Here is a 17,535-nt window from a genome sequence, read left to right as displayed (position 1 = left end):
TTTTTGCGCTTACGTGGTATTTTCAATCAGGCATTTCAGACAGACGCATACAAACAGTGCGTCACTATACTTGACGACCGTGGGGAAGTGCGCCATTTTGGCTCAAACAAAGTCAGCTATATTTTATCCCCGTTAAGATGATATAAGTTGTTTTCATGTTTTTTTTTTTCTGTTAAAAATCTACAGGGCATGACTGTGCTTCCCACAAGTTAACGTTTGATGCAAGTGTAACATTTTCTCGTTTTTAGAGCGTGCACGCAGTTAGTAATGATTAAAAGTCACAGCTGAGCTGTACTGCAAGCCAAGCTAACTTAACATTTAGCTTTGCTGTTGCTGTTTGTTGTGACTGTGTGTGCAATGGGTGGCTGCTCCGCTCCAAACTGCTCCAATTCAACCAGCATAGGCAAGCAGCTGTTTCGGTTCCCCAAAGACCCTGTGCGGAAGAAGAAATGGGTGGTGAACTGTCGACGGGACTTTGAACCAACTCCTCACTCCAGACTCTGTCAAGTAAGTTTACAACATAGTAGCAGAAAAAAGTAGACCCAAAACTAAACAGACTAGAATCATGGATTAATTGAATAAATAGAATTAGGATTAATATATTTATTCACCCGATAATTATCTTCTGAGTTCAGCTAATTGTCACTTTAACTTTTTGTCATAATACCTATAATTCATGTTATTGTCTTTTGGTTTTTCATTATTTGGATTGAGTGTATGTCTTCTTTGCACTTGCTTCATTTCTTCAAGGACCATTTTGAGCAGAGCCAGTTTGAGGAAATAGCCAGGTCTCCAGCTGGGGGGAAGAAGCTGAAACCTAATGCTATCCCCACTCTGTTCAATGTTGGAGAACCTCCCTACCCCGCATTCACGGTTCCCTACATCCTGCACCCTTTGAAACCTGAGCCAGGTACTGGAAATTTAAGGTGTAAAGTTGCTCTGGATCCTTTTTACTCTGATTAAAATTGAATTGAATGGATGGATTTTTGGTGAACTACAAAATGCTTGCTGTGTGTAAAAGGTCACAACACTTACTGTATGGTTGTCTGTTATCTCTTACTTTTCACATCATGAACCCCTGTAGAACGCATTTCTATTTGAAAATACAGTAAAAACAGCCCAGCAACACGTTGCACATAAGAAGCGTTGTCTGGTTGCACATAAACGTAGATGAGCATTTTGCAGAAAAAACAGAAATGTTTGTCTCAACAGAAAAACCCAGAAGTTTTATGTACAGTTATTGAACCGTTAACTTAGCTCTATGTCTGCAGAAATATTTAAGAAGATATCTTCTTGTTTGGATGTTTTTCTATTCTAGTTCTCAGAAATTTAATTGCACTTTTTTGCCTTGTGTTTTGGTGTAGTGGAGAAGGAGCTGAATTTCGGGGACCATGGCTATGCGAGACGCACCCCTTTGCCTGGCCTGGAGGAGGAAGATGTGGACAGAACATCTGAAGATCAGCAGCCTTGCACACATTGCCAGCTGCTTAGGAAACAGCTGGAGCAGGAGATGCAACACACTGCAAGGCTACAGAAAGAGGTAGGATAGCTGATGACTTCTTCTGCAAATCAAAACCTGGTCTGTTGGGCTTTTTTTTTTTTTTTGGAGAGCATTGTAAGGTTTCATTGCGTTATGCAAATTATTATGAAAGTTGTTACAAAATAATGAGTGTATATGTGTAATAAATGGCCCAAACTAACCATACACTCCTGTTTCTGTCAGGCTGAAGAGATGAAGAAGCGTCTTTATCGACTTGACCGGCTTGAAAAGGGTCTCCAGAACTTTCTGTATGAGGACCAGATCCGAGCCCTGTCACTCACCAAACGCTCCCGACGTGCTGTCTGGTCTCCAGAGACAATCCTGAAAGCCCGGAATATCCGCTGTGCGGTTGGCACCAAGGGGTACGAGTACCTGAGAGAGATTGGTTACCCGTTACCCTCCTATAGGACTCTGTGTAACCGTTTGGAGACTAAGATCATGGTGACGACTGATATGAGCTGCGAGGAGCTAGCAGAGCTAGGCCTGGGGCTCATGGCCACCTGCGACAGTCCCCCTGAAGTTGGAGATAATGATGAGGAAGAACTGATAGGTGTTTTGTCTTCTTAGCAGTTTGTGTGAATTGCTAAAGACTAAAGATAAGATTTGCTGAATTGCTGTGAGGGACATTGTGCTTTGTATCTCCTCCTTGAGTGACTTGTTGTGAATTTGCTTTTGTTATGTCAACTGGTTGCACTTGCAAATGCTTGCAACCTATTCTATTATATGCGTGTGATCAGCTGATAAGAGATGCTCAGACAGCAGTTACCCTACAGTTTTACTTGTAGTATTTTCTTCCCACCCTACTGTTATCCCATCTAGAATCAGATACTGCTGATTTTTTTTTTCAGGTCCCTGATGCCAAAGAGGTATTGATAAAAATATAACCTTTGGTGTTGGTACGTGGCATTAAGAGAATCTATTTGAAACAGCTTAAATGTCAGCTTCCCTTAGCTTGACTATAATGCAGAATAGGTGCTTGGCAAAATCCAACTACCATCATGAGACCAGAGGTGGTAGGAGAAACAGTGAAGCTTATTACAAGTGAAACAAGACTTTCCACCAGAAGACTGCATTTCCTACTTTGGAGCTAGGTGTTTACTAATGAGTTGAACATAGGGAAAGACTGGGTTAAAATCAAATGAGCCCTTAACAATGATAAGCAAACACATTGAGATGTGGGGCTATGAGTATAGTGTGCATTAAAATCTGATATGTCATGAGTTGTTAAACGATTCTCGATATAAAAGCAACTGAGAGCAACCAGCACCAAAAGCAAAGGACACTGCTACGCCAGCAGCTTTGACAGAACAGCAGGAAACGGGGATGGACTCGCCACCTATGAAAATGCTGACCCACTGTGAGCTTGAACATGTGCAGAGCATGTGTACCATGTAGCTTGTTACTGATTGTTGTTGAGAATTGTTTAGAGGGATCATTTGCACAAACCCGACAAGTTTGATGCTTGTGTTTTTAAAGTCAAGTGTCTCACGTCTGAGCTTGGCTGATATTTTACTGGCTCTGTTTACATGTATAATAAAATTAGTATTTGGGATATTTAACTTTATTTAAGTTTCATATAGACACATCTCATTACAGAGTGTTCCCTCGACATTGTGATTTTTTTCTTTTTTCTTATTTATTTTCAATCTTTCTATCTTTTTGTTTTGTTTTTTCTTTTTTCTTTTTTAGGGTGGGGTGTAAAGCACGTGATTTATGTCTTTAACCACAAGACGGGTTTAGTATCAAACTATATTGTTCAATCATACCTCTCCAATTTAAGCATTAATAAAACTGAATTTCTGTACCTTATTTTGGTCACATGTACACAACTGAGACCCTCGCTGTTTTTCAATAAGGTTCCAAAAACTATGTATGGAAAAGGAAATAAGGGTAAATCCTGCACTGGTGAATAACCTAATTCTGCACTACAGTGTAAATTTCAGTCTGAGAATTTCCCCTTTGCTCTGTTTTGAAGTGTTCAAACTTTCTGGATAGTTTAAGTCAAGGTACAACCTAGAAATTTATACAGAAGCTTGAATATATACATACTTCCACTAATATTTTATTAAATGTCCCTTAGCCCGTTGTACCTCAACCAGACACCTTTGGTAGCTGTTTCCATGGGTACGGACATGACTTTTAAGCACAATCCACAAATTGTCGATACTCTTGAGTGTTTTGGGAAGGCCATTCTGGCAGCTTAATGTTGGCCTCCTTTGTGTGTTTGAGATCATGTCATGTTAGAACAACCAATTATGTCCATGTTTCAACTGTCTAGCTGTCAATTTGTGATGTTGAGACTCAGATACATTTGGGTCAATTTGGAGGCAGTCCTCTCTCATTATTCGGTCCACTTTGTGCAAAGTACCAGTACCACTGGCAGTAAAACAAACCCAGAGCATGATGCTAACATCACCATGCTTGACCACTGGTACAGTGTTCTTAAGTTGAAAGCCTCTCCTTTACTCCTCCAAACATACCTCTTGTCACTGAGGCCAACAGGCTCAGCCTTCGCCTCATCTGGCCATAAAACCTTTCTGCAGAAAGCATTTCTTTCTCATCCATGAGTGAGGCTCAGGTTGTTGATTTTGACGCAGAGGCTTCTTTCTTGGTTGGCATCCACTCCCATGGCAATGTAAAAATCTCTGCTCTGTGGACAGTGACCCCGGTGTTCCAGCAGTTCCCAGTTCATAGCAATTGCAAACATTAGTGGTTCTTAACCAGTTTCCCCTCATTTGAGGGGGACAGTTTAGGTCTACTATCAGACCTTAACAAAGCAGTCGAACACCTTGTACTTTTGATAGTTGTTTGCAAGGTTATTATAGTTCACTTAAACTAGATGTGGAAACAATTAACAATTTTATTAACTGAAAAAAAAATAAAAACTTGCAAAAAAGATAAAAGTAACATGATTTTGTGAATTTGGAAAACTAGCTAAAATATAAATAAAAAACAGAGGAAAATACTTAGTTTTGGTATGTTGCTTTGGTAAAACCCGACTATTGAGGTATTGGATGGAGGTCTGGTTTTTTGGAATACTCATTTTCCTAAATCTTGCCTCTGATATATACCCATTATACAATAATAACTAAAAAGACTACAAATAACACAAAAACTAATAAAAACTCAATTAAAAGCGAAAAGTTAAAATAAAAATAAAACCTAATTTAGAAAATACATAACTATAATACCTGAGTTCCTGAGACCTTCCTATTGGGAGTACTGGTCAATACAGTAAACATTACCTGTTTACACTGGCAAAGAGAAACTACCAGTTGTGCTCAATTATGATCCCCAACAAGAATACTTATTAAAAGATTTAAATGACTGCATGTATCTATTTGAGCCTGTATGTATAATTTTGATCCTGTGTGGATCAGAGAAAATCCAATAAATTTGAACTTGTGCACCGGAATCTTGTTTTTGAAAGTCATTAAAGTAATGCTGTAACTGTAAGATCACAGTTCAAAGAAGTCGTTAAAAACCCCAAATGACCATGACATTTATGCTCATGATGACCAGATGGAAATTCTGACCACAACTATACACGTTCTCCATGTCAGGCAGCTCACAGTAACAGCTAACATTGGATGCTAGAATAAAAATGAAAGCATATTAATTTACTAGTGATAAAACTTAAACCCAAGTCTCATTAAATCCCACTGTTCTAACTTAATCTCAGGTCATGTGTGTTACTTTTCCCCACATAAAACAAACAGCTGCCCAGGTTGGACTTTGAGCAAATCGATAACATAAAAGCCAATATTTCTATTTACATTGCAGCTGGCTTTTTAACCTTCAATGGCACGAAAACTTTAAGTCAGTGTAAACAGATGATCTTGTTTTTTTCTACATTTTTGAAGATTAACCATCAACTTTGCAAGGTTCACACGAAGCACAGTTTTCCTGCCCGTCCCTATTTATTGACCAAACAGCTCTTTTCAGTACATTTTTTCAAGTTGACTCTTTCGTGTTGATTATCACTGATTTTTGGCCTTTGAACTCTTTCTTAAATGGAGCCCTGTGTTTGTTTGTCATGGTGACACTCACCTCTGCACACTCTAAAGCTTGGCTCACATAGGTAGGTAACTATAACTGAGCAGCTGAAAAACTGCACGTTTACTGTGTTCACCAGCTTTTTATAGTGTAATGTGCAGTTAACATCTGATATTTAACACCACACACAAAGTACAACAGAGGTGGGTGGTAATGTTTTCAGTTTTACAGAGTAAGAGTGGGCTCAGTAAAAACCTTTGGATAATAGTCTTACATGCAGCACCAGGGGTAGATTTCATTCTCAAGGCAGCAGGAAGGTCTGCACTAAATCTCATTCATCGTAACTAAATCTAAATTATCAAAATATTTAATTCGACATTTTACTCAAAACCACATGATCTTCACAGAGTGGTACAGCCTAGATGAGTCAGTGCTATAGCCTAGAAGTCGAATTACTAGAAATGTGCAGGGAATCGAGGAACCACGAATATCATGTTTCATATCGGTCCACTCAATAGTTATAACCACCTAATCAATAACTGCTTGTTCAGTCAACAAGGTAACCAGAATTGTCTGGTAGTACATTAAATTAATAAAGAGTGTGATTTTACTCAAATTTACTTGCATTCAAATGAAGTCCTTTGTTTAGTCTCACACACAGACACACACACACACACACACAAACACACACACACACACTCTCTCTCTCTCCTTCTGTCTCTGTCTCTCTGTTTGATTTGGGGGAAGTGCTTAGTCAACCTCAAAGGCTTTAAAAACAACAGGGGTTTACTGTCTGCATGTTTGGGTCGCAGAACAGAGAAAGAGAAAAGGTAAGATCATTTTGGGCTTAACCTGTTTGTTTTTAAGTCTTTAAGTCTTTTATTCTGAAGGGCAAACATCTTAACTATTGTAGGGGTATATTTTGTGGAATTCCAACTAATGCAGTTTTACCACAGAGATCTGTTCCTGTCTTGTACACTTTAAATACTTGTTATACATCTAAACATTTAAATTCGGAGAGGAAAAAAATTTTTTTCAATGGCGACCCAAAAAGGCTTTATTATGTAACCAAGGTGATCCAGATCACATCCAAACAGACAGACAGTACACTCTGAGTCTGTCTCTGTCTGTCTTTGTTTTGATGCTTGCGTGCTCTCCATTTGCCCCAAAATACCTCTGTGTGCCCGCTGTTTACCCCGGCTCTTTTTGCAGATTATCTTCGCATGTAAAGACAGACACAATGATGTTTTGCTCTTTTAATTATTTTTGGATCAGACTGAGTGCTACTGATTGAACCCCAGACTGCCTAGTCTGCATGTGCTATCTCTTTTTCCCTGACTTTGTGCCACAAAGCCTTGGAAAAGACTTTTTCTCTTCACCTCTTCACATTAGGTGCCAAACATTTGTTGTTTTTGTTTTTTCAATTATTGCACAATGTCTTTCTTGTCAGGTAGATACAGTCCAGGCTGCCAGGGAGAGACAATGAGCTCTCTCTTGACGCTGTGGCTGTTCGCAGCATTGCCAGGCCTGTTGTGGGCCTCACACAGCACTCTGATTGTGGAGGGGGACAATGATGCCTCCAGGATCTGCAAACCTGCCCCCCAGTGGGACATTAAGGGATATGCACCCATGCAAGACCTGTTGGGAAACGTGGCTGTGGTGGCGCTGCTGAAGGCTACCTGACAATTCTGCCTCAAGCAGGCATCCAAGTAAGAAAGTTGTAATAGTTGAAACTCCTATTTTTAAGTTTTATTTTGAAGAGTAAACTCATTAACCAGTTGTATGTATTTTTTTATTGGCTTCTTAATAATACAATTTTACTTTATAGTGTTGTTATTTTCTGAAACCTTTTTTCTGAAACACTATTTCCCAATAGTCCTCAAATTTGTATTTTAGTTTTAAAAAAGTCATTTTAAATAGACTACTAGATAGCATGCTGTTAAAGGAAAAACAGAAAAGAAATCCACACCGTCTTTATACAGACCTTAAATCTCTCATATGTTTACTGAAATTGCTGGGAAACAACATTACAGTATACTAATATTAACAATATAAGAAAAATTATGTATCATTAGACCATATAATCTGAGCTGATTTTTTTGTCTTATTTTGAAGAGTAAAAATAAGCAAAATGTAAAACAAACATGATCTATGTACAAAAGGTGTTCTTGTGGAGAGACAGTTGCTCAGAATTCCTCTTATGAGCCTCTAAACATGATTTTGCTGCACATTCAGTGCAGTAAAGATTTATCATCCTTTTATTGCAGTTTTTTCTCTTAAAACTGGAAGACAGACAAGCCCTCCTTGTTGCTTGAGTCGAGGCTTTGGCGTCCTGTGATTCTAGAAAGACCTTTTCCAACTGTCCAGATTAACAGCGATGTGAGATTATACCCAGCTCTCTATCTTCTCTTCCATCTGTTCATCCGTAGAATTGGAGGCCTGCGTGATAGGCTGAATCGCAGCAACATGACTGAGGTGTCTTTCATAATAGTAAATGAGCGTGACGCTCATTCCAGAGCAATGTATTGGGAGCTGAAGAGAAGTGCTCCCACCGGGGTCCCCGTGTTTCAGCAGCAACCTTTTCAAAATGATGTGTGGGAGGCTCTGGACGGAGACAAAGATGACTTCCTGGTTTATGACAGGTGAGATGAACCTGCCCTTCATGACATTTACCTCATATTTTTGATTTTATTTAGGGCAAAACACTTTAAATGTTTGAACTTTGCTTTAAATCATGCATGGGAACGGTTACATAGATAGCAGGGTGTGACTTAAAACAGGGTAATGTAGATAATGGTATGATGTGGACATCAAGGAGTGGAGGAGAGAACATGTATAAAACCCCATGCAGACGGAACAAGTTGTTCTTCCTTTAGTTCCACACACGTGTCATATTTGTATGCATCATGTGGACATTATGAATTTGCGTTTCAATTCTCCCTCTCTTTCTGCTTCATTTTCTCCAGGTGTGGTCTCCTCACCTTTCATATAGTGATGCCTTACAGTTTCCTGCATCACCCTTTCGTAGAGGCTGCAATCAGAGCTACTTATCAGAAAAATATCTGTAACTGCACTGTGAGTGATCAGTGGAAAAATGTGTGCGAAATGAATGAAGTCCAATGTTATAGTTCACAGAACTAATCAACAGACCTGGGCGTACCCCGTCATTTATCCTATGACATCTGGGATGGATGGATGCATGGAAGGATGGATGGATGGATGGATGGATGGATGCATGGATGGATGGATGGATGGATGGATGGATGGATGAATGCATGGATGGATGGATGGATGAAAGGATGAATGGATGGATGGATGGATGGATGACTGCATGGATGGATGGATGGTTGGATGAATGCATGGATGGATGGATGGATGAAAGGATGAATGGATGGATGGATGGATGGATGGATGGATGACTGCATGGATGGATGGATGGATGGATGAATGCATGGATGGATGGATGGATGAAAGGATGAATGGATGGATGGATGGATGGATGGATGGATGACTGCATGGATGGATGGATGGTTGGATGAATGGATGAATGAATGGAAGGATAGATAGATGGATCAATGAATGGATGGATGAATGAATGGATGGATGGTTAAATGGATGGATGGATAAACTACTCAATATTTTTTTATGTTCTGTAATGTTTCCTTTTCATAGTGAGGGACTGGTAAGGAATTGTTGGCTAGCTTCACATTAACTTGACTGGGATTTATTGGTAGATTGGCCTCTTGTAGTTGAGTTGTCTTGAGTTGGCCCTCAGTTTGGGTTCTCATCAGCCACAGGAATAAATGTTGGGAATAAAACTGGTTTGATCGAGAAAAAAACAAAAACAGAAAAAAGTAGTAATTATGTTTTAAGAACAGCAGTGCATTTAACAGAAATGAGGCTGACTAAAAACAAGGTAGAGATTATTAATCAGAAACATTAGCTAATGTTAATGGTAACTAATAGCAAGTTGATCAAATTTTACTACATCAGTGTTGTGCCTTTACTTTAATGTGCTGCCCCCAAGTGGCCGAAATAAATGTGACAATTGTGAGTGTGATGCAGCTTTACCTCACGAATAATGAATATGGTGTGTGTGACTGTGTATTCCTCTTTTCCAGCAAAATTTTACTTCATCTGTCGGTGGTAACAACATCACAAACAATGGCACAGCTCAGCTTGTTGACGAAGGTTCAGAAGTGCCAGACACAGCTTCTGGAAGGACTCACCACCACCACCACCACCACCATCATCATGATGACCCCCCCTCTCATCATCACCACCACGATCAACATTCCAGTCACCAGAATCAGTCGCTACATCAGCAGGATCAGGGTGATTCTACTTCTCATCACCACCACCATTCCCCCCATCAGCAGCACCAACATGATCATTAATCTGGCAGCAGCACTGATAACTAACATTTGTAATTTGCTTTAGTGTAGTTTGATTAGAATCTGAATGTTTTTTGTGCATTTTTATTTTATTGTATTGTCTAATTATAAGCAGTGATTATACTGTGGTTTGTCTCCTGGCATTTCCACACTCCACATCTCTGTGTGGATAAAGTAACCAATCTCCACCATCTCCTCATATTAATGAAGTCCGCGGTGTAAAAGCTGCTTGCAGAAAACTGTGGATGGATGTGTTTGGCGAGATGGGATGGATCAAGAGTTACTGTCACCCACACAGAGCCAGGGGAGGGTGCGCACTGCTGCTGAGCAAACCTCAGTTAGATTACTGTTTAAAGTGGATATGACTACCATTAATAGCATGTTTCATGATGAATATTTGTAGTGATATGTGTGTGCTAATTGTTCTTTGCTGCATCTTTTCATTTAAGGAACACAGGAGGTGATTTAAAACTGAATATACTAATCATATGTAATCATTAGACACTGTGTTGCATGTAGAAGACATTCATAGTATTCGTTTCTGCTTGACCCACCTGATCCACTACAGGCTTAGCCCACACTGTTACTCACTGCATGTTTGCTGTGTGACTCACGTTTCTTCTTATGAATTCAGAGTGTGGAAAGAAACTATAAAATGTTTTGTTTAAAAAAGCAGATATAGAGACCAAGTGATTTTTATTAAAAATTAACATTAAAATTGACTCTTCTGTTAATTCATTTGGGAGTGTATGTGTCATTTTTAACTTTAGTAATAACAAAAACCTGGCAGTAGCAAGGCAGTGTTAAATGGATTCAATTAATTTACTTTAACTTCTTCTTTTCCCTTAAACCAATGGTCTGTTGGTAGTTATCTAGACACCGAGTAATTTATTCTTTTATCTATTAAGTGAAAATTCAAGCTGTATAATGAATTTATTCGACTTTTTGTATCATATGATTTAGAATTTTCCTCAGTCACACTTGCAGTAGCATTTTCAGATAGGATTTAGCTGGCAGTTACACACCGTAGTACTGTATGTTAAACCGCGCACACACACTGATTAACTCAGTCCTGCTTAGAACTTGACTGAGATGCTGCATACTCTGACAGGACAGAGCTGAAGAGAGAAATCACAGCTATAGACCATCACAATGAAGGTAAATTGAATGTTATTTTGAATCTGAATGTTATTTTCAGCTGTGTGTACTGTAGATTCTCCTCACATTGTTGGAGGCTGCTGTGGTTAAAAGCTGTTATCTTAATGATAACTGCTGCATAAATGAAGATGCATAGGCTCATGCTTTTATTTTGAAATACTCTATATTTCTGGTCTTGAAAGCATCTTCTTGTAACTTTCCCTTCAGTACTACTCTACACATGAAACCTTAACACATAGTAGTTCTGTTCGGCTCTGTTAGGGATTGTTTTCCGTAAATCCTTATGAGGACACAGGTAAGGCTTAACTGCTTAGCCTAGCTCTGGCCACACAGCCTGCTGCTTCTAAATAGTGCTTTAACTTACATTAAGTAGCAGAGTGCATTTAATATTAACAGACTGTTAAAGAACAAATTTATCTCCTCACCACTGCATATTATTGGTTATTGATGAATAGACTGTATATAAAAGATGGAATTAGCCACTGATTTCTGGACTCTGCTTTTGGAAGACTCGACCTTATCGTTTTATCCTGTGCCCCGTTGCATTCTTTGAAACCAGGTGTTGGACATGACAGTGCCGTGCTAAAGTCATCAGCTAAGGCTAGCAAGCTTGGCTAACAAGCTGCATCCATCAACAGTATAGGTGCAACACAAAGACATCAAAAGCTGGAGCACCAACTTGCTGTAGCCACAATATTTAGCTTAGAATTCCAGTAAAAATACTGTTAAAGACACCAACACCACATACGTGCTCAAATTCAATACCAGTATAGTTACCAGGCTGGATACCTGTTATTTTAATGAGTGACATTTTAACATGGCAGTCTATTGGGACTGATACTCTTTGGAAGCCATTAGAAGAACTGCACTTTCGGACTCTTTGGCATTGGCTTCATTAATGGTGGATGAAGCATGTGTTAGCCTGGAAAAAGTAGGGTTGTTAAATTTATTTCCATTCTTTGATCCCATGGCAAAGTCCAGTAGGAGGTTTGAAAATATACAGATTTCCCCCTTCTTGTATTTTTTTTTTCCTTTTTATATAATAGTGCAACTAATGAATCAACTCCTCTGAGACGTAGCATTTTAGAGCAGTAGTGATCCAGTTTAACTGTAAAAAGACTGTATATTTCTTAAGTTCTAGCCAAGCCTGAGGCAAACATGGGGCAACACCACAAGAGAAGTCTGATAGTGAAGTAAAGAGAAACATACCTGCTGTGCACACAACTTTCATCTTCAGACACTAGATGGCAGCACTGTAATACTTTAATCACACCAGGTCACCCTGTCGTCCACATCAGTCAGCCACTCATCAAAAGGATTATTAGTTATCATCCATTATCAAAAGAGATACGTTTGGATTAGTGCACATAATCCTTAAATTGTAATCCAGATTATCTCCTGGTAGTTTAATCAATTTTGCAGCGAGGTGTTGTTAGTTGCAAAATACTTTTTGAGAAGAGTACTATTCATGAGCGTGCAAAGTGCTGGGAACAGTTAGTTGTACTGATATAAAAAAGTTTATATGAGTACATTTTATGGTTTGTACCAAAAAACCTGCAAATGACTTTATGTGTAGTCATCATCTTATGATGAGGGTTTTGAAACCAGACCTCGTCCAGTGCAGTACAACAAAATGAAACTTTAATGCAGTGACAAATCATGTTTGGCCTTACCTTTGCAGAATGAATACAATATTTGAATAATCAATAATGTAGAACAGCATAAATGCCATATAAGCAAGTGTGATCATTATACCAAAAAAGACATTTGAGGTTTTCCGTCTTTCTGTGAGAGACTTATATTATCCATTTCATTTTAAAACCTTTGTGTTTGCTTCAGCTTTGCAATTTAAAGTTTCTGTTGCTTATTTTTTTCTGTTTCAGGATTTTCAAGCGCTCACTGTGTGGCAGAAAGTCCAGTTATTTTACCATGGGATTTTGGAAAAAGGAGGCGTGTAAATTAATTTACCCATTTTTCCTCAGAAATCAGCAGTTTCTTTATTTCTAAAAGTCTTTCTGCTTTTCTCTCACCTTCTTGTCATTTAGACAAAAGGACAGACAACTGGCTTCTGGTCTATTCTCCTGTGCCAATTAGCTGTGTCTTTCTGTGTTACTTGATCATTATATGGGTGGGGCCAAAGCTAATGGCAAGGAGGCAGCCAGTCAACCTCAGATCCGTCTTGATACTTTACAACTTTGCCATGGTCTGCCTGTCTGCCTACATGTTCTATGAGGTAAATGCCATACTGCTTGAAGGAACTATTGGAAAAGACAATGGGGAGCTGGAATACAGAGCAGCTAAAAGGAAGTCAGTATAGGATAATACAACAACTTCCAATGATATTAAAAGCACCTGCTTAATGTTGTGTAGATGTTACTCATGGGACCAAAAGAGCTCTGATGTTTTGGGGGATGGACACAGAACCTCTGGGGGTTGTCCTTCAATCCCTGCTGTATCTCTCGTTTGTGTCCAGTGATACATAAAAGCCAACAGAACCTTCCACTCTTTTGAGATAATCAATGTAACTCACTTCACTTCCCAGTGGTTTCAGTTTGTAGCAGTTTGTAGCAAGTGGATTCTAGTACTCGCATGTCAACTCTCTTAAAACAGTTATTGGCATATAAAACACACAGAGCAAATAGATCATAAAAAAATAAAACATCCAAATGGCTGTCAAAGTTTGTGAATCTGTAAAATCCTAATGTGAGCTATAAAATAGTTTAATATAGGTAATTTTGGACAGAAACACCACCTAAAGCAATCCACATCTGTCGGAGTGTAAACAGACATTTTACCATCGGCTCTGTTTGGGAGTCTGTGCTGCGCATCAGTAGCTACATTTTCACTGTGTACAGTATGAGTTAAAGATCAAATGGTCCTGCATGGTTCATGTGTCCTATTCCTTCATGGAATATTTGGTAAAGGATTTTTAACTATTTAATGAAACGACGTTTTGCTAAATGAAAGAAAAAACAAGCAGATATGTGAGCAGCTTTTCTCTTTCCAGTTTACTACCTCTTCCTGGTTGGCAGGATACAGTCTGCTGTGCCAGCCAGTCGACTACAGTGACAGCCCATTGGCCATGAGGGTAAATGTTTTTCACTAAATTAATTTTGACATGTACAGTACTGTGAAAAAACTTTTGAGCCATTTCTTTGGATTTTGTTTCCAAGCAGCCAGACTGTTTTGCAGAGCAATAACTCTCCAGGCTTTCTGAAGTTTATCTTTGGTTGCTTTTTCACTTATTTTCAGTCCACTCCTTGTACCTGACCATTTTCAAAAGAAAGTTTTTTTTGTTTTTTAACCCACTTAACGTCGACTGATGAGACAGTGTTTTGTCTACACATAATAGACAATTTAGCAAAGAACCAATTTTAAATTGGATCCTTTGTTACTGACATCATGTCATAAAAGAAGAGGTGACGGGCCTAAAAAGCTGTCTACATCAGATAAACAGTATTTGACAGTCCTGTCTTTGAGAAGTAGGAAGCATTATAAGAAAGAATCCTAAGAGAGTTGGGGCTGTGTTTAAGAACAGAGGTGTTCATAAAGTTGGACTTTGCAGCTCATTGGAATTGTACAGAATTGTTTCCATTTATGTTTGCATATTTCAGTACATTTCTGCAATTCCAATTTTCATAGAAAACTGTAAAGAATGCTCATGTCTCAATATTTTTTACAGACCTGTGTATATATATATATTTTTTAATTGTTTGAACTGCAGTGCATGAAGGTTAATAATGTACTTTTTATAATTTTGGACAGATGGCCAGAGTGTGCTGGTGGTTCTACTTCTCCAAAGTTATAGAGCTTTGTGACACTGTGAGTTTCAAGCAAGCTTATACGAGCATGTATTTCCATGGCTGCAAGACACTTCTGCCTAACTGTCTTTGTGTGATTCTGTGATTCAGATATTTTTTATCCTAAGGAAGAAGAACAGTCAACTGACTTTCCTCCATGTCTACCATCACGCCACGATGATCTTCAACTGGTGGGCTGGGGTTAAATATGTGGCTGGTGGACAGTGTGAGTACAACCCACTGGTCCGGTCTTACAAAATACTGTGATTAAAGAGTCTTTGAGCAGCAAACAGAAATATTCAAGAAGATAATATATGATTCTCACTCAGAGTGTCTGTCTACAGCTTTCCTGATAGGTCTGATTAACTCCCTCGTCCATATAGTGATGTACACGTATTACGGCCTGGCAGCTGTGGGACCAAGCATGACTAAATACTTGTGGTGGAAACGTTACCTCACCACCCTACAGCTGGTCAGTATGCATCTCAGTCACATTCATTTTACAGTGATCATCCTCTAACTTAAAAACGATCTCCTCTTAATTTTTAGCTCCCTTTTATCTTTTTGCATAATTCATTATGGCTCATTAAGCTGTCAGTCTGTATTTCTATCTGTAGCATAAAGGCAGTCACCTTCCTGACTCTGCTATGTGTACTTTAGGAGCTTGTACAACAACAACTACTACTAAACCATTGCAGGTGATAATCCTGAAAAAGCCAGAACTGACTTTTTGGGAAAAAAATATAAAAAGTGGTAGATGTGTGTCAGTTAGAAATATTTTCTTTGTTCTCTCACACTAAATAAGACCAAAAAGTCCTTATTCTGATAGGCTTAGTCATCACCAACGACGACTTAGATCTCAGAGGCTTAATAATTTGGTTTTGATGAGCTTAACGTGTAGGCTTCCTGATTGGTTTGTCATTGTTCTGACTGACTGCTGGCAAATCGAGACAGATTAGCAGCACTGATGCTCCTCAGCTAACTACTGGACCATCTGTTTTCTACTTATAGTCTAATGAAAAGACAATGCATCCTGTGTGTTTTTCTTTCCCCTATGGCTTCAGCTTATATAGGTCAGTATGGTGCCTGACTGCCATTCTGTGACAGTAATTGCACTGACCTTCAAAACGACCCCCAAGCCATCATTAACACTTGTCTTTACAATTTAGTCAACTGAAGCTGAGGTAGCTGACTAGCTTTATGAATCCAATGGACACCTTCACATGGTGACTTATTTTCTTTTTTTAATGAGTACCTTTGCCTGTGTGACTCTCTGGTGACAACCCTACACTGTTTTTATAAAAGAAAAAGAAAAAAAAACAGTCATATTGCATAGTATCTGAATGATATGTATATGGTTACACAATAAATGTCATCATATGTTACTGAGAAACGACCAAAAAATCACCACATACTGCAAGATAACTAATCTTTACTATTTTTGTTTCCATGTAAGCGTCACTGGGTGTGAGGTTAATAATGACATCATCAATATTACATATAATTTCATTCCTTTTTATGAGTAACTAAAGAATAACTTTGGAGTCGTTTCCATAGACTGTATATAAAAGATGGGCTTAAGTCTGCAATCTTTTAATGGGCAGCAGAGGGCAAACTTCTCTGCTTTCTGTAAAAGTCAGTGGGAAAATAACTCTTGCTTGTCTTCTGTGGGACGAGTTTATGGTCTTAATCACTAATTTCCAGTCACACTGAAGACAACTCAATTTTAACTCAATTTTTTATATAAAATATAATATTATATATAAAAATGTAACTTATGGTCCAGTGAGAGAGTAAGCTTGCCCATGTGTCTGGCATGTCACTACCCTATAAGCATGTAGTGCCCCTCTGTTTCACTCCTTTCTTGTCGTTTGAAAACAGCAAGGTAAAAGAGCCCATTCAAGACAACGATTCATCTCTAATAACTTGGTAACATCACCATGGCTTTGTCCATTTTCTATATACAGACTGTGGATATTTCTCCAACCACTCTAGAGCTGGACACCCAATATACAGAGGAACTTGCTGAAAGTGTTCAAGCCTATATAGCTCATCTAGGAAGTATGAAAATTGCCTAACTGTTACCCCCCACTGCTTTCATCTCTTACGTGACCATCAACTTGTAATTTTCTTGTACTCAGAGTGCTCTGAAAGTCTACCATCATGCTATTGTTTCTCTTTACAGCTCCAGTTTTTCATAGTGACTATCCATACCACCTACAATCTGTTTGCTGACTGTGACTTCCCTGACTCAATGAACATCACTGTTTTGGCATATTCTCTCAGCCTCATCATTCTCTTCAGTAACTTCTACTACAGAAGCTACCTCGTCGAAAAGAACAAGAAAACTTAAACTCAAAACTGTTATGAAAGAGAAAAAAAGGAAATAAAAAGAAACAAAAATCCATCTCTGTTTGTTTGCTATCCTGATCATTTCATTTTATATAAACTTACAATATAATGTAACACTAGACAGGTGAAGCATATTTACCCCCATAAAGAGATGTTTGCTTCACAACAGTGCTGGTTACATTCATGTGCAGTGAATAGTCATTCTATTTTTTCATCTAGCAAGATCCCAAACACACTCGATACATGTTAACTGTGTTTCCTCCCCCAGCTGCTATTAGAAAAATACTTTTAATCT

The 17,535-nt window shown here is 38.6% G+C and overlaps 3 protein-coding genes across 4 annotated transcripts; all 3 read left to right on the top strand.

Annotated features, from left to right (window-relative positions):
- The first annotated feature begins 84 nt into the window (after positions 1–84).
- On the top strand, positions 85–3,349 carry si:ch73-382f3.1 (52 kDa repressor of the inhibitor of the protein kinase). The gene is made up of 4 exons (XM_003456185.5): positions 85–507; positions 751–910; positions 1,365–1,540; positions 1,724–3,349. The coding sequence occupies exons 1-4, from the start codon at positions 358–360 to the stop codon at positions 2,105–2,107; spliced, it is 870 nt and encodes a 289-aa protein (XP_003456233.1). The 5' UTR covers positions 85–357; the 3' UTR covers positions 2,108–3,349.
- A 2,871-nt stretch (positions 3,350–6,220) lies between these two features.
- selenop2 (selenoprotein P2) lies at positions 6,221–10,267 on the top strand. 2 transcript variants are annotated; one of them, XM_005475913.4, is made up of 5 exons: positions 6,221–6,366; positions 6,987–7,245; positions 7,966–8,178; positions 8,503–8,611; positions 9,658–10,267. In XM_005475913.4, exons 2-5 carry the CDS (start codon positions 7,019–7,021, stop codon positions 9,931–9,933), a joined length of 825 nt encoding a protein of 274 aa, XP_005475970.2. In that variant the 5' UTR covers positions 6,221–6,366; positions 6,987–7,018; the 3' UTR covers positions 9,934–10,267. The 2 variants fall into 2 exon arrangements, with proteins under 2 accessions (XP_005475970.2, XP_019203765.1); XM_019348220.2 differs by having other exon boundaries at positions 6,241–6,366; positions 6,991–7,245.
- A 375-nt stretch (positions 10,268–10,642) lies between these two features.
- Positions 10,643–17,284, top strand: elovl8a (ELOVL fatty acid elongase 8a). The gene is made up of 8 exons (XM_025900059.1): positions 10,643–11,088; positions 12,972–13,038; positions 13,134–13,321; positions 14,096–14,176; positions 14,854–14,910; positions 15,000–15,114; positions 15,233–15,360; positions 17,074–17,284. Exons 1-8 carry the CDS (start codon positions 11,083–11,085, stop codon positions 17,239–17,241), a joined length of 810 nt encoding a protein of 269 aa, XP_025755844.1. The 5' UTR covers positions 10,643–11,082; the 3' UTR covers positions 17,242–17,284.
- The last annotated feature ends 251 nt before the right edge of the window (positions 17,285–17,535 follow it).

The sequence above is a fragment of the Oreochromis niloticus genome, linkage group LG18 (genome assembly GCF_001858045.2).
Source record: "Oreochromis niloticus isolate F11D_XX linkage group LG18, O_niloticus_UMD_NMBU, whole genome shotgun sequence".
Classification (NCBI taxonomy): domain Eukaryota; kingdom Metazoa; phylum Chordata; class Actinopteri; order Cichliformes; family Cichlidae; genus Oreochromis; species Oreochromis niloticus.
The sequence above is the reverse complement of the archived record's forward strand: the minus strand, read 5'-3'. Positions and strand labels throughout refer to the sequence as shown.